The 23,073-nt window shown below is 37.2% G+C and overlaps 2 protein-coding genes across 2 annotated transcripts in view; one reads left to right on the top strand and one right to left on the bottom strand.

Annotated features, from left to right (window-relative positions):
* Nucleotides 1-916: 916 nt before the first annotated feature.
* Nucleotides 917-23,073, top strand: part of LOC121854416 (nuclear envelope integral membrane protein 2-like) — a 37,741-nt gene continuing 15,584 nt past the window's right edge. The window contains 12 exon segments of the mRNA XM_042349086.1: nucleotides 917-1,035; nucleotides 2,905-2,985; nucleotides 3,574-3,695; nucleotides 6,562-6,688; nucleotides 7,485-7,626; nucleotides 7,628-7,697; nucleotides 14,119-14,176; nucleotides 15,031-15,141; nucleotides 18,622-18,788; nucleotides 19,499-19,613; nucleotides 20,826-21,051; nucleotides 22,540-22,701. Of these exon segments, the coding sequence (XP_042205020.1) occupies nucleotides 921-1,035; nucleotides 2,905-2,985; nucleotides 3,574-3,695; nucleotides 6,562-6,688; nucleotides 7,485-7,626; nucleotides 7,628-7,697; nucleotides 14,119-14,176; nucleotides 15,031-15,141; nucleotides 18,622-18,788; nucleotides 19,499-19,613; nucleotides 20,826-21,051; nucleotides 22,540-22,701 (1,496 nt within the window). The 5' untranslated portion in view covers nucleotides 917-920.
* LOC121854245 (COMM domain-containing protein 2-like) lies at nucleotides 10,152-14,716 on the bottom strand. Its single transcript, XM_042348774.1, has 4 exons — nucleotides 14,423-14,716; nucleotides 12,862-13,050; nucleotides 12,534-12,654; nucleotides 10,152-11,968 (listed from the first exon to the last, which is right to left on the bottom strand). The coding sequence occupies exons 1-4, from the start codon at nucleotides 14,591-14,593 to the stop codon at nucleotides 11,799-11,801; spliced, it is 651 nt and encodes a 216-aa protein (XP_042204708.1). The 5' UTR covers nucleotides 14,594-14,716; the 3' UTR covers nucleotides 10,152-11,798.

Below are 23,073 nucleotides of genomic sequence, written 5' to 3'. Positions count from 1 at the left end.
GTGTATAAGCAACTCACGGGGCACTACTCAGTCCAGTGTCCTTACTTGGAGCTGGCGGACGCTCGCCCCACAAGGGGTCACAGCTCAAGATTGAAGAAGCCCCAAGTCCAGAAAACTGTGAGGGCAAACTTTTTCTGAGTGAGAGTTGTGAACTCTTGGAACAGTCTACCAGAGAGTGTTGTGACGGCACCGAGTGTGAGCTCTTTCAAGACCAGATTTGACCAACACTGGAGCAGGTTCAGGTACATTCAGGAGCCGGTGCATGCCAGTACTTGTCAACAGTGCGTAACAGAGACGTGACCGATCGCCCAAGCTGCTAACGAGCCGATCAGTGATGAAGAGGATAAAAGAAAGAAAATAAAAAGAACAAGAGAAATAAGAGAATTCCTCACTAATATACCTCTACCAGGTTCATTCTGCACACCATCGAATTTACTATTTAACTTTCACTAAAAAGCTGATGGAGTTGTATGTTTACCAGTAAATTAAATTAAAAATAAATAATTAATTTATTGCATTATCATAGTTTATTAGCCTATTGTACCATTTATGCACTGGACTGGTATTTATTTATTTCCCTTTATTATCTATATTTTATAATATTTCTGGCTTCACTGCATTTTCACTTCTAACAACTCAATTAATTAATTGAATTATACATTCAAACGCATGGAAGTCGAATATAGTATAATGGTATTTATCAGTGGCCACACCAGCTGTGCTCACTACGGAAACTCGGCCTGTCATAATTTCTGTTCTCGGTTCTTTAAATCATTAAATGCGTTATTAGAGATGTAAATTAAATAAAATCCGTTATTTGCTGCTTTTTTAATTTCTCCACCGTAATAAAGCAGTATTAAAGTAATTAGGTCCTGTATTGTTGCATATTTATATTAGGCTCGTCGGTAAAGTGTTCAAAGATGGCGGTCATAACAAACTGGTTGAGACGCGCGTCGGCGTTATTTTTGTTTGTCTTCTTCAGTATTTCGATTTGTTTCAACACAGTCTTATGTGAAGAAGTAATTCGAGGCATTGGTAAGTTGGTGATGTCAATGAATGTTTTGTTGTGTGAACAGTGAAGGAGAACTAATGGTGGTGAGATGGTGTCAGTTTACTGCTACCTTTTACTTTTATCCTCTTCACCACTGATCGGCTCGTTGGCCGCCTGGGCGACCGGTCACGTCTCTTTTACGCACTGTTGGCAAGTACTGGGCATTCGCTGGCTCCTGAATATATCGAAACCTATTTAGGCGTTGGTCAATTCTGGTCTTGAAAGAGCTCACACTCGGTGCCGTCACAACACTCTCTGGTAGATTGTTCCAAGAGTTCACAACTCTCACTCAGAAAAAGTTTGCCCTCACAGTTTTCTAGACTTGTGGCTTCTTCAACCTCGACCTGTGACCCATTGTGGGGCAGACGTCTGCCAGCGCCAGGTATGTACGTTGGACCGAGTAGTACCTCCCTGAGATGTTAATACACTTTGATTGGCTCGCCCCTCGCCCGTTTGTAGTACAAGCTAGGTAGTTGCAGGCGTTCCAATCTCTCTGGGTAACTGAGGTTCCGTAGAATAGGAAGGATATTTCCAATCAACTGACAGTCTCTAGTATATCTCGGGGACCAGATGGGGTGACAGTACTCCAGATGGGGAAGCACTTCACTCTTGAAGATCGTTACGAGGGACGAACCGTCGAGATATCTGAATGACATTATAAGACCTAATAACTTGGTTGCCCGATTCACCTTCGTACCACGGCCTGAGAACTTAAGTTCATTTTCAACATACACACCCAGGTCCTTTTCGCATCTGGTCTCTATTAATGCAGTCTCTTCATCCTGTTGGGACATGTAATACACCTCCTTACTATTGGTGCAACCCAGGTGCATCCTTTTGCACTTCGTGACATTGAATCTTAGAGCCATTTCTTCTACCATTCTTGAAGCTCATAGAGAGCTTTCTGTAGCTCTTCACCGTCTGTTTGGTTCTTAATTTCCCTAAATAACTTGGCATCGTCTGCAAACATTTGTATGGAGGAGTGCTTGTCACAGTTACACATGACGATTTCATGCCATTAATCACCACACACTGCTTGTGGTCATAGAGAAAGTCTCCGATCCATGCTAGGACACTTCCCCGAATCCCGTATCCTTCCAGTTTAATAAATTAGCCTCTCATGGGGTATGGTATCAAAAGCCTTGGCAAAATCTAGGTATATGTTGTTGATATTACTACCCTGTTTCAAAATTTGGGCCCTGCACCATATTTTCTTAATAAATATCATAAAAATAACAGCAGAATGCAGTATATGTACTGTATATTAAAGGGGTATCACACTGGGCATAATTACAGCCGATCTTGGATCTCATTTTTCCGTTATGGGTAAAAAAAACTTCCATTCACATGCTCAGTTGTACCATCTTTTGTGTATTGCCGTTTGCTCGAAACAAAGCATTAAAAAAATGGTGGGTCATCCAAAAGTGTTGTCATTTTAAGCTTTTCTTGAGATACTGTATTATGGTTGTCTGAAATCCAACAACATTCCTTCACTTTATCAACAAGGGAAGGTTCTGATTCCTTTGTCCAAATAATTCATGAAATGTTATTGGTAATTTTCATTTCTATTTATAAAAAACAAATATTCTTATGATAATATATTTGTACAGTATTTAAATCACTTAAAATTGTTTCCTTATAATTTATTTTAATGAATTATTGGATCTCAGTTTTCAGGTGGAGAATTTGACCGAGAACGGCGGTATTGCCGTTTTTCTCCCGAGGAATGTGGAAATTTGCCCAGTGTGATAGCCTCTTTGGGAAAACTGTATCTATTGTAGATATTAAGTTTTGTACAGTCCAGTACTTGTTTCTGATGATACTACTATAATTTATATTTTACTGTATTTCAGATCCCAATACGATTGCTGATAGAAATTCCAAACCAGAATTAAGAAAAGAATCTGTAATGGGTGATGAAGCAAATATTGATGGTAAGTATTGTGACAGGATTCTCTATTCCATAGTATTGTGTTGTATTAAATGTGAGGTACAGTCTCACCCAAAAGATCGTTAACTCTCCCAGCCAGCTATTGCTGCACTGCCTGCTTCAGATGTATAATCTTGAGTCTGTTACTTCGAACCCTTAGATTCATTCGTATCGGTTTCATGTTCTGGTTGGTACTGAGACAGTTTCAAACATCTGAAACAGGCAGTGCAGCAATAGCTGGCTGGGAGAGTTAACGATCTTTTGGGTGAGACTGTACCTGGTTATACAGTACGTATACGTAATGATAAAACCATCTTCATCTTACAATACAGCATCATGCTGTGTGCATTGCAGTACCTGTATTGTATATTTGTTCAGTGGTTATCATATACATACTCTGTTGTAAAGATATAATTGTAATACAAAATATATTTTGTTTTGCTATAATAATCATTATTGTCATCCATTTACAGTGCAGTATGTCTTCTGTATTCTTTCAGTTTATGGGGGCTATAATTTACATTGAACCATTTATTATTGTTGTTATTATTTTTGTTGTCAGCTTTCCAATTGGAATGTATTGAATTTTCAGATTATCATTTGATGCGTGCTGGAAGAGAACTGATAGTGAGAGGAAATGAGAAGATCCAGTTACATGTGTTTTGTCACAAAGGAGAGCCCAAGACTCTCACAACTCTCTTCAAGACTATAGAGGTGAGGACAGGTTACAACTTGTAGATAATTGGGTGAAAGTTTTATGATACAGTACAGTTATATCCCTGTTAGTTAAATAATTGATGCAGAGCTATTCTAGGATTGAGAGATTTCCTGGCATTAGTGAATGTTTCCGTATCTAAACTACACATCTGGCATGGAGTGCCATAGTGTAGGGGGGTGAGTTGTTAGTCTTTTTTTTTATTCTTTCTATCTTTATTTAATTCTTTCTGTTATCTGTGTCTTAGTTTTTTACTTCTTATACAGATAGCCTGTAACCTCTTACACAGGTGAATGCAACGTGGCGAGGTCTGGGGCATGTGGGTTTGTTTGTATTTAATGGTATCAAGGTATGGGGAAGAAACAAAGGTAAATACTGTAGGAGAATGATAACCCCAACATACAATTAAGAAAGTTTATTTAAAATAAAGTTGAATACCTGACACTTTATCAGAACATACACCTATAAATCACCCCTTGGGTTTCACTCAAGACTTGGCTAAACACCGAGACACTCCAAAGACCAATTGGCCTCACTTCTACGTCAGCCACAAATGTTCACGTCAACAAGACCAATGTTCTGTCAAAAATACTTTAGGTTACTGGAAACATTCTATGATAGTGACACAACAAGGACTGGTCATCCGCACTTCAATTACATTACTACTTATTCTAACACTTCATGACACTTCTCAAACACCCATCACAAGATTATTCATGTACAGTAGTTATTATTACTCAACACTTGGGGTGTAGGTTACTTTGGCATGCACACAGTTATCACGAGTCAGTGATACATCCTTGCCTCTCCTTATCAATTTTATACCTTTTTACACTCCTCAAATCACAGGATACATCGGTATTCATTTACCAGGTGGAAGTCAAGATACCTGAGACAACAATTACGGATACATACAAGATGTTACCACACCACGGTTTGAGCCAAGAACGCCATGTGTTTTGTACAGGGGGCCCCCCAAGTTCGCTGATTTTTACTTTACGGTTCTCGGTTATTCGCAGATGACACCCTGGATGTACCCAAGAATGTCTGTGGGTAGTTTTAAAGTTGCCGTCATTTTTGCGGCTGGGACAGGGAGCCATTTGTTCTAGAGACATTAATTTCCTTTACCTGTATTGTATATATATGTGTGTAGACACACACACACACAAAACACATACAAATAAATAATAATTGGAAAATACTCTCACAAATAATCCGAAACAAATTTATTAAAAATGTGACAGTCTACCCTCAAGTCCGTGCTTTATTAATAAAGTTCTGTAATAGAGCACGGACTTGAGGGTAGACTCACATTTTTAATAAATTTATTTCTGATTATTTGTGAGAGTATTTTCCAATTATTATTTATTTGTATGTGTTTTGTGTGTACACACACACACACACACACACACATATATACAGTATATATATACAATACTACAAGTAAAATAAATAATTGTCCTAAGGACAAGCACATAAAGAGAATATACATTTCTTCGTACACAAGTAAAAATGTACCCCCCCCCCCATCTTGAGAATCTAACCCCCGCGAATTTGGGGGGAGGCCCCCCTGTATTCACAACACGCCGGGCATTTACACTCGTGGTGCGGCGACTAAGTTCCGCCTCGTCTTGGGTTCGACCCATGTCTCCTGGACACGGCCACTCTCGTCGGACCATCAACTCAAGATCTTAATCCCAATGAATGAAAGACATCCTTTGTCAGACATCCTATCGGCCACTGGTCACCGTCTCCAGCAGTTCCAGCAACCCACACAGTGCCTGGTTGATGAAGAGGAAGAGTGTTCGGAGTGAATGAAATGGAATCAAATTACAAATGACACAAAATACATTTTGTACAAGGAAGCAGAGAGCGCATGGACATAATTACATTAACGCATAAGACTTCAATTGCGTGAACAGGAACACTGAAATATTCAACACAATTCAGCTAAGTCAAATTCGCTGAATATGACGGTGAGACACAGAGCAACATACCTAGTTGACGAGGGGAAGAGCATTCAGAGTGACCGATTCAAACTCCGCGCTCCCATTTTATGTACCCTGAGTTACTTAGCCCGGAATTTCATAGACATATTTATCGATCTCATTTACGGTACACATTGGCTTGTGAAAATCAGGTTATGAGCTTATAATATTTTCTAAGATTAACTTTTATAATCTAATCAGTGTTTGAGTTTTGCAATGCAACAAGTTAAATCGATGTCCAGTACACAGAATGGTAATACATTGTCGGCAGTCACAAACCACAACATCCGTTCTGCAGGAATATAATATTACACTTCAGCGTTACTACAATTGACAGCTTATTCCCTCAAGATAAATGAGTTTCTAAAATACAAAATTGACAATAATTTCAATACACTCATTGGATTTTCTGAGGTCTGTAAATCAAGGAAATACAACTTCAGTTTCGAATTGTCATCTCGTAACTTCTGCGACCCCAAAATCAGCTGCTTGCTTGGCCCTCATAACATCGTCTTGACACTATTTACACTTCACACAAAGATAGACGAAGCTTTCAAAATATCCTCAATACATCTTGAATGCTTCAGCTCACGGTAGGTATATCTGACTTATGGCTACTCATACAGGTTATAGCATAACCTGAAATTTACATTACTGGAGGACACTTCAGGCAGAGAGAGAAAATGAATGGTACCTCTCACTAGGAGCAGCCCCTATGGGTAACTCCATTGGTTTCAGCCATGTTTTGTGGACGGTGAGCATAATATGAATAATTAAGGTGGATTATACTAGCCGCAAGCCATTGTGACTCCATGACAATTGCTACAGAGGTTAAACTGCAGTTGACAGCCACAGAACAGTATTTATTTATTTATAGAAAATTGGGAAAAATGAAGGATCAAAGCTCTTTCCCTTTTTACTCAATGTTAAATCTTTCCGGTGTGATAATGAAATTCCTAAGAAAGGAAGTGGAGTCTATGTTCATATCCACTTCGCTGCCAGAGGTACACTGAACACTCTACATCATCCACTTTATCTGTCATTGCACAAGGCCATCCATCCATGCCACATACATACGCACGCCAGACTTGGGAACACAAAAATCGTTGTGGCTTTGAAAGTTTCTAAAATCTGAACCTTACTTTATCCTCTTTGCCAATGATCGACTTGTTAGCTGCTTGGCGGTCGGTCACATCTTCGTTACACAAGTCTATCATAAGTATAATTAATTTATCATGAGCTAAATAAGCCAATCTGTGTTAGTGCAATATGCTGGCTGTTGTTTTGAACACATTGTGCCTCCTCGTTGATATGGATGCCCTAATAAAATGTACCCATCCGAGGAGCTAGACATTTCCTTACATATTAGGCTTTTTACTGTGTTTATGAAATGGTTCACATACCAATACGAAACAAGGTAGATATCATTTATGGTCTGCTACACTCAAAAAAGAGTGTGTGGAATGACAAATGAATTTTGGCTATCTATCACATATGGAGGCTTTAAATGCCACTCACTGTTGTGAGTGCTTGTTTTAACTTATGGCGATTTTAAAAATTCACTAACTTGTGATTCACTAATTGGGATTAGACATGTATGTTTTGAAGAGAAGTTAACTTTGTGAGTGTATGATTTAACCCCTTGTAAAGATCTCATTCTGTACCATAATTTTAGTGTTGGTATTGACCACTGTAGCTAAGCAGTGTATATTTACATAATTTATGCTGTACGTGTTAGCAGTTTCTGGAAAAACTTTGACGTGTATTATTAATTGTAATAAAAATATTTTTCTTTTAAAGCTTCTGAAATTGATGGAGACAATTTTCGTCACTATGAAGGACCAAACTCATCATATGTCAAGCAAGAACACCAAGAAGCCTCGTGGTTGTCCTTTTACCCTTGGCGACTTAGAACTTTCAAATTAGACTTATATAAGGAATCCAGTTGGGATTGAAACAAGTACAAACTTTAAGATTGGTCTGAGGATACTATGTGTTATTAAACATTTCGCAGTTGGTTTAAGAGTTAAGTAGATAAGACGTTTTAACATCATTTTACTTATATTCTTATTGATTATATGTTGGTACAGTACTGCACAACACACATTATATGCAAAAACAGCAGTGAGGAGTTACCAAAACCAGTACAGTGGTAGGTGACAAGGTTCAAGAGTGTCAGGATGCTAGGAGTTTAAGGAGATAGGTTACAAAATACATCACCCAATCATAGGCATCCCATGCGGTCACATGACAGTAATAATAGCCAATTGAGCTCATAAGCACTCTGGTTTAACCAACCCAAGCTGCTCACACGTGTCAGCTCATGATACAATTTCGAAATTTATTGAATGCCCAGAACGGAGAAATTTTTCACCCTCCGAAAGTGCTAAATTCTTTTTCCAGGTAAAGGAAAGTTCTGGGGATCGAAGATTCTGGCTAACATTGCTATTAAGTGCTAAAGTCACACTTAACACCACATTATCTAAATATATTCTTTACTTTTTTTTCCTGGCTACTAATCAGCTCATTAACTGCTTCATGTAGTCAAGAAGATAACTTAACGCTTGTGTTCGCCATTTTGTGATGGAACTACACTACACCTTAGAGTAAATTGTTTGCTTGTTTTCCTGTGGTGAAACTAGATGAATCATAGATCAAAATATGGAGCTTTCAATGTCATCATTTCCAGAATTATGATGGAGATGAAAAGACTTTTAATATAAGGGAAGGTAACCAACAGCACATGATCTTGTGGATTTTGTTCAAATTTCATACGAAGGTAATTAAAGGTATTTATAATATTTAAAAAAGTCAATTACTGTACACTGTTCCTGTAAGTTTTAAATCACCTTTTTATGCATTTCTTAAAATATAGACTTATCTTTTCATATATAAATATATAAAAAATGACAGAATACTTAACTATACAGGGGGTTCCTAGGTTATGAATGGCTTCTGTTCCTGAGGACGCTCTAAAGTCGAATATGCTATGTGTGTACCTTACTTTTTATTTTATTTTATCTATTTATATTTTATGGATTAGCATATCAGTGCACAGGCCAATGACCCACATCACGCCTGGGGTGAAAATATAATAATTATAATAGTAATTAACAAAAATTAGTGAAAAACGAAAGAAGATTGCACCTGCTAAAAGGTCCTGGGGATCCGATACTACGTTGTTTTGCGTGGTATCATGGACTACTTTCACGGCGATCACCAGCTTGTCTGGTCACGCTTACGCCTCTCGGATCCCCGGGACCTTTTAACGAATTTTTGGTCTCTTAAAGTTTGGCGAATTAGTACCGAAACAATTTTAAGTGGAATGACGTAATACGAGGATGCACTGTATATACAACCTATACTGTATATCAGAAGTGAAATGGATATTAAACAATTTCTTGAAAATTATTGCATTTTAAGTGTAAAGTAATATTTTAAACCAGATATATAGTCCTTAATGTGCAAACACACATGTTTTTCTCTTCATATATTATTACAAGAGGGTCAGAACCCCCTCAAATGTAAGAATGTGGCATAACTTTTTTCTTTTAATTTTAAACATTTTCTTTACCATTGTTAGTTTGTTAGGTCTAAAATTACATTTCATATGCACTTTACTCATTTTATCTCAATTTGGGGCTGAGCTACAGCAGTTTGAAATTTTAAATTTTCTGTCCCCCTCCAAAAAGAGGGGGAGCATAACTTTTTGAACCGTAACTCTGATTAATTTGGAGTTTGCTACCATAGACTTCGCTATACACCAAATTTAGGCAAAATCTATGAAGGTGTGGTGTTGACCACTGCATGATTTGTCATGGAATGAGCCCAATATAAGTGTGAATTTTGTTCAGTACAATATAGGTATTGAAAGTAGCCCCCCAATCATCATCCACCTCAAGATTCATCTGCTACAGTAAAAGTAAATGGATACAGTGTAAATGGATACTGTTAACTTTAATATTGTTTTGGGAAGGAATTTTTCAGCAAAATGATGGTTGAAAACCCCCCAGGGGGGAAGATATGCATAATTTAGAATACTAGACTGGTCAGATAGCCTGGAGCCCTATATACTGTAGTCCAACTGTACCATATGATAATCATTTCTTTTTGCACTTCTTTGTATGCATGATTGTGTTGTGTGTGCATGTAAATGAGTAAAAAAAAAAAAATTTAAGTAAATTACATGTACTGTTTCTACACAAAATAGTTGAAAAATACCCTATACTGTATGCACCTATGATAATTGTTCCCTACTGTACTGCACCATGATCAGTATTGGCTCATGTATAAAAGTATGGATTGTTAAATTTTTGTACTGTAGTCTGCCACTTACCAGGATCGGCAACAACTCCCAATACTACATCAACGACCAAATTAAGTATGAACAGTAGTCTGATGAAAGTAATTAATTTTTCACTAATGTATAATTATGAAATGATGGGATGTAAATTATGAAGAGACTGGTAACTTAATGAATTCTTTATTAACATTACATTTATTCATTTTAGTATTACAATTAAGTCTTTAAAATTTGACACTTAACAAACTGTAATTCTCAAAAAATCACAATTGTAAAGGACCTTCCAATATAAATCCATTTTTAAGAAGGCAGTGGATATTTTGCTGTGACCGGTAAGTTTCTGCTAACGCTATTTTACTGCGAGCGTACTCCGATTGCCTAATCGTCCATTACTGGCGAACAATGTGAGAACTATATTCGACCGTGACTCTGGCGTCACAGAAACTTATTGTAAAAGAGGCGACATTTAATAGAACCTAATAGTACCTGACCGACCAAAGAAACCTTCCTAGCTGTGCGGCAGACCTCCCGTCATATTAAGCAGAACGTACTTGGCCAATCAAAGCGCACTCACTGTAGGAACTTAGCTGATCACAGCAAAATATCCACTACGTTTTAAGAAAGCAGTACAATTGTTTATGATACTGTACTGTTGCGTTAACATAACCTGCAGTCTTTCTCCAGCATTTGTCTTAACATTTAAAATTACAAGTTTTACAGACTGTGTTGTATAATCTACAATACATCCTACAATGATGACTTGAAATAGTGAGAGAGAAACATTTGCTACTTCTGTCGGCAAAGAAGTGAATTGGAAGAAAATTGTCTTAACAGTGCAATAGAAATTTATGAAAAATTAAAAGTGTTCATGAAAGACAACAATGTTGGTTCTTCAACTGTCTGAGATATATAAAGGTTCAAAATGAAGAATTATTTAAGTTTTTCAAAGCTTTAGTTCCCAACAAAGATGTTGATAAACAAAAAGTTTTACAGCCTAAATTACAGACACTGCAATATATGAGTATATTACAGTAGTCAAAATGAAATGATTAAAAGATCACCCGCTAAAAAATTATTCGGCACCCTTGGCTCTGTTACCCCCCGCAACAATCACTGGTACAGAAGCTGTGATTACGTGGTGTGGTGGGTACCCCTGTCTCTCTCTCTGTATGTGTGTGTGTGTGAAAGTACAGGGGTACCCACCACGCCACGTAATCACTGCTTCTGTACCAGTGATTGTTGCGGGGGGTAACAGAGCCAAGGGTGCCGAATAATTTTTTAGTGGGTGTACATCAGCCTCCAGATCAATATCACTGAAAAAAAATTATTATTAGCAGGTGTCAAAATTGGTTCATTAAGTAATGCTCAGAGACACCAGCATGTCCTTGGTCCTGAGGATTCTGAATATTAAAAGTTTTACTGTACAGTAATCTCAATTACTGTACAAACATATGAAGTATAAGGACTTATGTATTATTTATCACTATAGTACAGTTTGCTTGATTGCAACAATTAATATGATATAAAAAATTATGTTTACATTTTTTCAGAAATATGATAAAAAATTAAGTTATAAAATCTATTGCTGTTTAGTAAAGGCATTGTATGAAGAAAAAATATATTATTTTTGGAAAGGATATATATACCATACAACATGATTTAAGAAGAATTAAAATACCGTACAAAGTTGCATGTCAAACATTTAATTTACAAATTATCATTAAATACTCTGCAGTTATTAGTTGATAAGACATTCACAGCTGGTACATTTATATGAATTACCATAGCTAAATGGTATGAATTAGTATAAACTATTTAAGGTGTCTATGGATACGACGAGAGTGGTGAGTGCGAGCTTCGTGTAGTGCCTCCTCCAGTACGTTTGTCATGTGAACTAGATTGTTGGGATCTGTCTGTAGAAGTAATTTGACACACTCTGATCGTTCTTCAATGCCAGTACCACTTTCTCCAGCTTGGAAGCCTAAAAAGTATGAGAATTCATAATTAATACTGTCAGTAAAATTTATAATACTGTATTACTGTCAGGAAAGAAAATTTTAAACCCCTTCACTACTGGATGTCACTTTTAAAAATTTATTTGGTTAACATTATTCTTAATAGTGCTGCCATTATGAACTCTCCATAAAGTGTATGTTTCTTATACAGTATATTGAGTGATGAGGTTATACAATAATGAACTTGGATGGGGAGAAAGAGTTAAGTGTTATGACAGAGCTCACTGTCCAGAAGTTTCTGTTGTTCTGGACCATCAAGTGCAATATTTAGTCTAGTAAATGTAGTAGTGAAGGAAACACAAGTCAGAGATGAGGTTTATTCCTGAAGTTTCGTCACAAGACTTGTGACGAAATATAAGGAATATAGCTCCATCTCCGAGTCATGTTTCCTCCACTACCATCTGTCCACTATGAACAATGATCATTAGTCTAGGAAAATGACATGCAAATGAAATTTGCATTGAGTGGTAGGAAAGGGGGAATCATTTCAATATATAGAGGTTCCAAATTATTATAACTTTATTAACTTACTTCGGGCAGTGTTTTCATCTAAAGAGAGCTGCAGTGTAACAAGTGGTTCAGCAATGTGAGTAAGCGTTCTAGAGCCAACAAGGATGTCAAATCTCCATTCCAAATTTCGGTAGTGTGGTGTCTGAAAATAGTATAATCATGAAGATAATTAAAATAGAATTTTATGTGCACATATTCATATAACTCATCCAAATGAACTTGTAATGATATTGGCACAAATACACACACATTAGTGAAGTATTCATTTATCTGAGCCAGGGGAGATACCTGTACAGTATAGCTATTTCATCTATTGCAATATTAACAAAAAGAAAGTTTTGTAAATTACCTGAACTCCCATTGTTTTAAGGTACTCCTTTATATCTGTTTCATTGTCAGTGTAGGCATCTGTCAGCACCTTTACTGCATCCTTAGTAAACCCTAATGAAGTAGTGATGTCTTGGAACTCCATCTTAGAGGCAGCTGCTTGCGTACAGTGTGACAGAAGAAAAACAAGCGCTCGGATGGCATCTTCCACCTGAAAATCACAAAGTGGTTTATATGCTTACAAGTACCCTCTGAGCACAATATATATAGCGAAAGAACTTATTATTGTATAATGTGTAAATGAAGTGATGTTTGGCTGATTTCACTAATTGTGCTATACTGGACAAAAAGACTTCTGTTCTTGGGAATATCCAGTACTGCACCGAGAAGTCTGTTATTGAGGAGGTTTACTATAAAAATACCTTACTGTCATCAAGATGCAGTATGTTTAGTCACTAATTGCAATGCTAGAAATTATAAAAATGCAGGACAAAACTGTACAGGAAAGAGATCTTTACTAACAATGTTCTGGCTTGGCTCCTCACTGTTGATGATGCCATAGTGTCCAGAGACATATAATGTACAGTACAGCACTGTGCGGTATTCCTAGTACAGTATGAAGTTTGCTGCCTTTACTGAGAGCATGAGAACCTTCCTTCTGTATGAAAGGAAACAATGCAACTGACATGAGAATTGTGATGTGTGGCAGTGAAACATGGTCAGTGAAAGATGATGACAAAAGCAAACTTTAGCAATATGAAATGAAAATAAACAGAGGTAGGCCAAGGTGGTGTGAGCATGTGGAGTGAATGGAGAAGATCCATGAGTAAATGTGCAGGGAAGGAGAGTTAGTGGTAGGCCAAGAATGACATGGGGGAGAGGCGCTAAGAAAACTATTCAGGAGAAAAAAAAAATTAAATCCTTGTCAGTAAACGTGGAGAAGGCAGTTAGCACCAAAAGGATTTTATAAAATTGCACCAAATTTTCAGGTGCAATGATACTGAGTAATAAAATCAAAGCGACAACATTGTAGTAATTTTTTTTTTGTTAGCCTATCCTTCAATCATAAGTTACTCGTTAGTGAACAGGGCATGATAAATAAAATATTTACATTAGTTATGGTGTCGTCAGATCTCCTGTTGTAACTAAGTTTTGGTTCACATTGTCTGCTATGCGGGAGCGTCCGTGTTTTTTGTTTACATGTCAAAAAAATGAACGACGATCTCGTCGGGTGTGTGTTTCACACTGTATATTGGATTAAGTTTGCTAATTTTTCTAGCGGTGTTGTTTGGGTGATAGCGAGAAAATTGAAGACAATGCACAGGTTAAGAAGTTAGGTATGGTTAAGTCAGGTTCTAATAGGTTCTGTGCATTCTTGCTTCTATTTTTGTGTTCAGTATCATGCAAGTAGTATCCAATTTTTTTTTAATTCCATAATTTATTTCTGGTTCTAACAGTCTCCTCACCCTTACCAGTATTGCCAAATCTTGTTCCGGACGAAAAAATTTCCCCCACTATGTTTTTAATTAACATGGGATAATGCCCCCACTATGTTCTTCACTCATACCTGAAAACGTATTTACCTGTAATGGTTGAACACCAAGTTTATTTGCTGCCGAGCCAAAAATTCTGGGGTTGACCCCTTGCTTCAAAAACTGGGTTGCTAATCGACAAAATTCCTTTACTACTTGTGTCTCTTGTGTTATCAATAAGGACAGTTGATGTCTGTGATCCTCAGATATTGTTAGTGGCATTTTGTCGTTTAAAAGTGATTCCAGCTTTTCAATGGTGAGGGAGTGGTCTAGTGTCGTCCCCCCCTGGCCAGGATCAGCTGAGTGTTGTTTACAGTATCGTGTTTGACGCCCACCCGGCGGCTCTGTCCCGACACTTGCTTTTCATATCTCAGGTAAATTAAAATGCTACTACAGGTAGTACACTGCCAGTTTGACAATTAAATAAATATTTTTCAAGCCTAATATTTATGGATGTTAGTAAAACTGGAATTGAGTTTTAAAACTAGGCTAAAATTTTCCAAAATATTCAGAATTTGCAAATGCCGGAACGATGCGAACAGGGGAGTCTGGCCCGGCGACCAACTAGTATTTTTCTACCTTATTTATTCATTTTCTATTTAGTATGAATATATAATCATCTGGCTCAGCTTAAAGTATAATTAATTGCAATAACTAAGAAATATACATTACCTTAATTAGAATAAAATTTTACATGGTAAGATTTGCTGTTTCATTGAAGACATTGAAGGTAGTAGGTAGTAGGCAGGGAGGTACTACCGCCAGAGAAGGTAATGGTAGACCCTGCTACCATATGGCATCACAAAATTTTTGACCAAGTACCAGGTTGCTGAGCTAACTTTCTGCCTCATGTACACAGTTGCAGGGTTTCAATTGTTTCTCTTACTTTAACAACACAACTTACATATATCATTTCTCGCAATTGATATTTTTGTTTTAATTTTTGTATTTATTTGTGGCTCTAATTATTATTATTATTATTAATAATTATAATTATTTTTATTTTTATTATTACTTATAATTATAAATTTTTATTATAATTTTCTTTTATTATAATTGCCATTTATTTTATATATTTATATTACTTTTATTATTATCATCGTCATAGTTATTATTATTACTGTATTTTATTATATCTCCCCCTCCCGCCTTGATGAGGGTCATTACAAATTACCAGTGCCCGGGTGGGCTGGTGTCGAAAAAAAAAAGTTTCGGTCATCCCTGTACACTATTTAGATATCCAACCTAACCTGGCCTTGTCCCAGACCCCAGGAACTATATCTAAACTGTGGGGGGGGAGGCTTCGTCCCCCCTTTCTGGTCGTGGTTAAATTCCTAAGATTCCCCAGATGACCGAAACTAAAATGATGCCATCAAACTATACCATAATTACGTGAGTAATAATTGTATTTATTTTAAAAAATATATATAAATTTTAGTTTTTTGCACTTATCCTTATAATTTATACATACTGATTTTATGCAAAGAATTCATATTTTCTTCATTACACCAGCATATAATCACGCAAAAAATAACTAAGATGAGACTGTTTGAAAACTGCTAGATGTGACAACTGTTTAATATGATGTACAGTACTCAATAATGGATGCCCCTTTTGTAACGAGGATGGCTGGCTCTAGGGCCACCTTGGCATGAATTTGTTTAAGGTTTACATAAGATCATAAGAATGGAGGACTCTGCAGTGAGCCTATTGGCCCATACTGGGCAGTCCAATTTACACCCAACCCCCATTGCTCATATATCCATCCAACCTATGTTTGAAGCTATCCAGCGTATTCAAGCTAATGATATTTGGTAACTTGTTCCACTCGTCCTACTCTGTTTCCAAACCAATGTCTACCTATTTCGTGCCTAAATCTAAATTTGTCTAATTTTATACCATTGTTACGAGTTCGCTCCTGATTGGATAGTTTGAGTACCTTTGTAGTTTCCCCTTTATTCAGCCCTGACTTCCATTTATACACCTCTATCATATCACCCCTCACTCTACATCTCATGAGGGAGTGCAAATTAAGATGCTTTAACCTGTCTCTGTACTCAAGGTTCCTAATGCCCGGGATTAGTCTTGTCATTCTCCTCTGAATTCTTTCCAAGGATTCTATGTCCATTCTGTGGTACGGTGACCAGAATTGAACTGCGTAATCCAAGTGAGGTCTCACAAGCGCAAGATATAGTTTTAGTATGACCTCGCTAGTCGTGTAACTAACATTCCTTTGCAAGATATAGTTTTAGGATGACCTCGCTAGTCTTGTAACTAACACTCCTTTGTATGAACCCAAGTACTTTATTAGCCTTGTTTCGAGCAAATACTCATTGTTTACTTGGCTTAAGATTCTTACTTATCATTACTCCTAAATCTTTCTCGCAGTCGGATTTGTCAATAACATAGTTGTTCATCTGGTAACTGGTTTCCCTGTTTACATCTCCTATACGGAGTACTTTACATTTGTCCACATTGAATTTCATCTGCCATTTTTCATACCATTCAAAAAATTTGTTTACACTAGATCTTCCTGTAGTCTTGCGGAGTCCTCGTCAGATTTAATTACACGCCCTATTTTAGTGTCAACAGCAAATTTACTTGTGTTGCTGTCTACGTCGATATTTATGTCGTTTATGTATATAATAAATAATAATGGTTCAAGTACTGAGCCTTGGGGAACTCCACTAGTGACGTTGCTCTAATCGGATTTATTGCCGTTAATGCTCACTCGCTGTTTCCTGTCCTGTAGCCACGCCCTAATCCATTTTAGAAGCTGTCGCCAACACAACAACCACGCCCTGAGTTAACGAGTTGCTTGACCCAGTGTCAAGGAATAGTCCAAGAAGACCAGACAACTCGCCAACTGCACTGGCGAACCATTACCCCAGAATACGATCCACAAATCGATTAACATCCAGGTTCCCAATTACTGCTGGGTAGACAGAGGCAAATGGCATAAAGAAACTTGCCCATAGTTTCGCCCTGCCTGAGGATCGAACCCGGGTTCGCTTGCGAGGCGAGCATGCTGACCATTACACCACAGGTCGCCATGTACAGTACTTAAAGAATGGGAAAGTCATTACAGTATTTGCAGCTAACACACACACTTTTTTAGTTCATTACTTCTATCCTCTTGGCCATTGATTGACTCCTTAGCCACTTGGGCGATTGCTCACGTCTCTGTTACGCACTGTTGGCAAGTATTATGCATGCACCTGAATATATCAGAACCTGCTCCAGTGTTGGTCAAGTCTTGCCTTTGATGAGCTCACACTCGGTGCGTCACAACTCACTCTGGCAGATTGTTCCAAGAGTTCACAACTCCCTCTCTGAAAAAATTTGCCCTCACAGTTTTCTGGACTTACGGCTTCTTCAACCTTGAGCTGTGACCCCTTGTGGAGAGGACGTCCACCAGCTCCAGGTATGTACATTAGACCGAATAGTGCCCCCCCGAGATGTTTATACTGTACACTTCGATTAGGTCGCCCCTCGTCCGTCTGTAGTATAAGCTAGGTAGTTGCTAGCGCCCTAATCTCAATGGGTAACTGAGGTTCCATAGAGCAGACACCAACCTGGTGGCCCTCCTTTGGACATTTCAATCATTTGACAATCCAGCATACCTCAGGGACCAGACAGTACTCCAGACAGGGAAGCACCTCACTTTTGAAGACCGTGATGAGCGACTGACCATCCAGTTATCAAAACGACCTTCTCATAAGACCTACAAGCTTCTTTGCCTGATTCACCTTCTCACAATGGCCCGAGAACTTAAGTTCATTGTCAACATACACACCCAGCATTGTTGACATACATACACATGCATGCACGCACACAAAATGTTTACAGAGGTTGCAGTGTGAATTAAAAGATCGTGTTTGTGTCACAGAGTAAGATTTTTTTATTCTCATTTGTTTCATGTCCCCTTTGTGTTGGAACCAGACGAGCTGAGTCATAGTCAGCCATATATGTAGATGAGGTAAATCCTGGTGATGGGACAGTTGTAGTTTGGAGAGATATGTATAACTTTTAGTTTTATATTTCTTTTACTGAATTTCTTAAAAGTAGACCCACTCTTACAAGTACTGTAGAGGGTTCCTGTGAAACTTTGGATCAAACCTGCAAAATAATGCAACCACAGGCACTTGGGGCTGGCCTGAGTATCACCTTCTAAGAAAGTTTGGGTAACAGTTTATTACCGTTTAATTAATATTATACTGTATATTACTAAATAATTGTCACTCTTACAGGGGTGGACTTCTGGCGTGTGGTAACTCTTGTCAGTGCTGTGATAATCTTCTTTACTGCTGGACATCTTGCAAAAAATGTATTCTTCCATTATACCACAGGAATTAGTATTGGAATACTGGGGTCCCTTCTTATTCTTGTGTATATTGTAGCAAGACTTATTCCAAAGGTTAGTTTATACCAGTGTGTAAAATTATGAGTAAGTACACTATCCTTTTACACTTAAAGGTATAGGACCACTGTCAGAGAGGTTTAACATCGGGCTGTATAATTATGTTTATTAACTCATGGGGTGCTCACCAGTAATAGAGTTAATTTGTTTTCTTAATGGAGGAGTAGATATTGGAAAGTCGTGTCCAAGAGTAGGGAAGTTATTTCATGTTAATGCTGTCTGGCACTGGTTTATGAGGGGCAGCCTTCCGGAGGAGTCAAATTGCCCGAAACAAAAATATGAGAAACGGGATGTGAAGATACACAATCAAGCAGGTCCACTGTTATCTAATGTGGACACTGGGTCCGCATTAGATATGGCTCATGCAATACTGTGCCATCAGGTTCATGACAGTTTGGGCTACATTTTTCACCCATAAACCACACGTTAATTTTTGTGGTGATAAGATGTCTCATGAAGGATGCCCCTCATACAGTACAGTAGTGTACATATACTGTGCAGTATTCTTCTAAATTTTTGCCTTGTGTACAGTAGATTTTGAATGTTTACCCATATTTTTTATATTATAGTTATTATTATTATATATGATATGATATTAAAAGGATATATAGCACTGCAATATATTCTGAATGAATTACTAACTGGTGCCCTTGTATTGTGTTGATTCATAGTTGATTCATGAGCTTGTACATCAATTTGTTTCACAGAAATCTGGAGCAGTGACATTAATGATTGGTGGTTGGGGCCTCACGGTTTACCTCATCCAGTACTTGTGGCAAAATTTTGTTTCCATTGTTAAAGAGAATCACGCTGTTGCAGTAGGTGAGTAGCCGCCACATTTTGTATAATAATTGTGTGATTTTTAGTGTTGACTTGGGTAATGGATGATAACTCTTAACACCTTGTAGATGGGCTTTAGGAAGAGCATTCAGCTGTAAATCTTTGTTGCTTCAACATGCCTGATGGCAGCTGGGTCAAGTGAGCTGTGCCCATCCCGTAATCTCTGACAACCAAACAAAGAATGCGGGAGTCACTACCTTTAAAGTATGTAGATTAATGTACACTGAACACTACCTAATCCTCTGCCTTGTTATTTTGCCCACCAAAATTTTAGAGCCAACTTAGCTCTCTTTTAATTTTTGCCCAGCATCTTGGTCATGGAACAAATACTGGTAGGGGCCAGACACAATGTGTGAGTAATGTTATGCATTCTCATCACTCTCAGCTCTTTAAAATTTATAACTTTAGCTCTAATGTTGTACCTTTTCTGTCCCTCTTGTGCTCACTCTTTTCACTTAACACACACTTTGGCCTAATAATGGCAATGGAACTCAGAAGTATTCTAGGTTAAACACTCAGATGCAAAGTTTACAGCACAAAAGCCAAACAAAACAGTGATGCTGGTGTGTAACTGTACACAGTATATGGTGCTTTGGTTAATATCTTTGTGCCGAGTTACAATAACTATAAAACAAGTGCAAAATAATTATCAGTATAGTACGTATTGTCGTTCTCAACAAAATAATTTGACCCAGACTATACACAATAGACCATAACATGATACTGTATAAGTAGTGCATGTGTTGTGAGTTATTACTCTCTCACAGCAAATAATCCGAACGATGAATGTGTGGGACATAAACGACAAATAACAGTAAAGTGTTCCCAGTTAGTGAACAACGAATATGTGAAATGATGAGTGAAGGGGGGATAAATAACAGGAAGTGTACTAATCATACTTGTGTGAATCTATACTAGTTCCATTCAATAAGATTTGAACAATCTCACTCATTATCACTGAACTTACTTCCTAGCCTTTAGTGTTTATGAAATTAAAATTGATGGAGATTTCAATGATATAAAATTTCGTAAATATCGGGGTAGGATAGAAATAAAATAATAATGAAAACAAAGGATTTGAATCACTAATATGGAAGTACAGTACAATATAAATTGTATGACTAAGATTAGTGTAGTATAGTACTGTATAGAGTAATCTATTTATCTTTAATATGAATATTGTATTTGATGCAGGGTATGTGGTGGTAGCAGGTTTAATCAGCTTTGCTATGGTTTATCGTTATGGCCCACTAAGAGATAAGCGTTCAATCAACTTGGTTCAGTGGGCCATGCAGATGGTGGCCCTACTAGCAGTATTTCTAAGTAGCCAGTATCGTGAAGCTACTTTAGGACTCGTCATTGTCATGGTAACTTATCATAACATTCCTGATAAGTGGAAGTCCAAGTTTCAGACCTACTGGTGAGTAGTTAAATACTTTGGTATTTTTCCTATAATTCTTCAGTAGTTTATGACCAAGCAGTACAAATAGTAAAACTATTATATTTGATAAGAAAAAACTACAATAAGAACAGTACAGTACTCTGGCATTTGCTCTTACAGTAAAGTACTTAACCTAATTTAAATGATTGCTCTTGACTTTATTCCATAATAGGTGAAATGTTTATAAACGTCCTTTATTTAGGTGAATTTGTAATGACTTTTGAATTGTAAATGATGGTGTATCATCTTAGAATTCTTTGCAAAACCTCTTCACTACTATTATTGAATACAGAAAACTCTCACAATATTGTAATTAAAGTTTCATAATTTGGCTTATTATGGATACTTTAGAGCCATCAGACAATTTTTTTTAATTTCGGAAAAAAATCCAAAATCTTGAACATTCACCAATTCGTTCTCATTTCAGACTCAAGTTGAGTTCAAATTTGTTAGATTGTGTTTTCAAATGATGGAATTAGTGTTGAGGTGAGAGAAAGTGATGTCTCAAGGAGCTTTTTGGTGTATGTTTTGAGGGCTACATTCTGTACCTCTTTCCTCCAACTCGCATCTTTCACCTTTTACATTCAGTAGTTTTCAATATTTATTTATTTTTTAATTCATTCAGCATGAATTAGCACAGCAAGAGACTTTTTAGGAACATATCTTTCATGTTAAGGAGGGAGCATAATGTACAGTACAGTATATTTGTTTTGATCGTTGGGAATGATGTGTGAAATTTTTATCGTACATTAATGTATTTTTTATGTATACATGGGGGGAAGGAGACCCTCCCATTAAGGAAATTCTCCCAATAAAGGACAGGGCTTGCATAAATTAGTCTGGTAAAGGGAGGGTTTACTGTACTTGCCAGAATTACCATTAGACAACTAAAGCCAATGTTTCCAGTGTTTCACCATCTTACATGTAACTATGAAATGTCTTTCTGTACAGGGGGTCCCTGGGTTACGAACAGGTTCCGTTCCTGAGGACGTTCTTAAGTCGGATTTGTATGTAGGTTGGAACACATGCGATGTGCATACCGTACTTACAGAACAATGTTTAAAATCCCACTATATCATAGCCTAAGTCCTTATATACCCTACACCTAAAATCACTTAATTTGAGACAAAAGAAAAAATAGAATGACAAAATACAGTAAATGAAAGTAAAAAATAAGTCATCAGGTAAATAAAATACTGTAAATTTCAAGTTTAACCTCGTTCGTAAGTTGGGGACATCCTGTATTCCCAATTGTCACTGTGTACTCTTCTGTCGACCACCCATGGCAACTGAACAGATCCTGTCAGTGTCCTTTGTAATTCACCACCACTCTCACTCTTGACATTTTACATGAACTTACACATTACAAGGTCCTTGGAATTTCCTTTATTAATGAAACAGTCGTTTACCCTCGAAGCAACACATGCTGTACGCCTTTCTGATATATTTGACACAATTTTGTTCCAGGCGTCGACGATTTCCTCCAAAAATAAGAAAGTTAACCGAGGAAGAATATATTGAACAGGCCAATGAAGAAACCCGGAAAGCCTTAGAGGAGTTAAGAACACATTGTCGATCACCAAACTGTGATGCTTGGAAAACAGTTTCAAAATTAAAGTCACCACAAAGGTACTGTAATAGTAGAGAAGTATAGATAGTATGGATTTATATATCTTAATGTCTGGTGAGTTTGTATTGAAAATAGTGATTTATGAAATACAGTATGTTAGTGTTATTTTAACCCTTTGGATGCAGAATGTATTTCGTTTCCAAGGTGCATTCCCAAGGTGTGCCAATTCTGCAGTAAAACGTAAAAAATGGTAACTGGTCCCTTTTTACTAGTTTTTTATCAAAGCAAAACCATAAAGTTTTTATATCTTAAATTAATATTTCTTAGAAACAACATCAGACAGCTGGGGGAAAATGTATGAAGAAAATGTAAAAAAGGAAGTACAGTATTACCCCGCTTTACACACGGTTTCACTTTCCGCGATTTCTCAT

The sequence above is a fragment of the Homarus americanus genome, unplaced genomic scaffold (genome assembly GCF_018991925.1).
Source record: "Homarus americanus isolate GMGI-L3 unplaced genomic scaffold, GMGI_Hamer_2.0 scaffold54443, whole genome shotgun sequence".
Classification (NCBI taxonomy): Eukaryota; Metazoa; Arthropoda; class Malacostraca; order Decapoda; family Nephropidae; genus Homarus; species Homarus americanus.
The sequence above is the reverse complement of the archived record's forward strand: the minus strand, read 5'-3'. Positions and strand labels throughout refer to the sequence as shown.

Excerpts from the sequence above, each read along its gene's own strand:
- LOC121854245 (XM_042348774.1), bottom strand. The coding sequence starts at position 14,593 with ATGCCACTAACAATATCTGAGGATCACAGACATCAACTGTCCTTATTG. Across the intron at positions 13,051-14,422 it reads TTGGTGTTCAACCATTACAG|GTGGAAGATGCCATCCGAGC; the intron begins GTAAATACGTTT and ends TGTGATTTTCAG. Across the intron at positions 12,655-12,861 it reads TTAAAACAATGGGAGTTCAG|ACACCACACTACCGAAATTT; the intron begins GTAATTTACAAA and ends TACTATTTTCAG.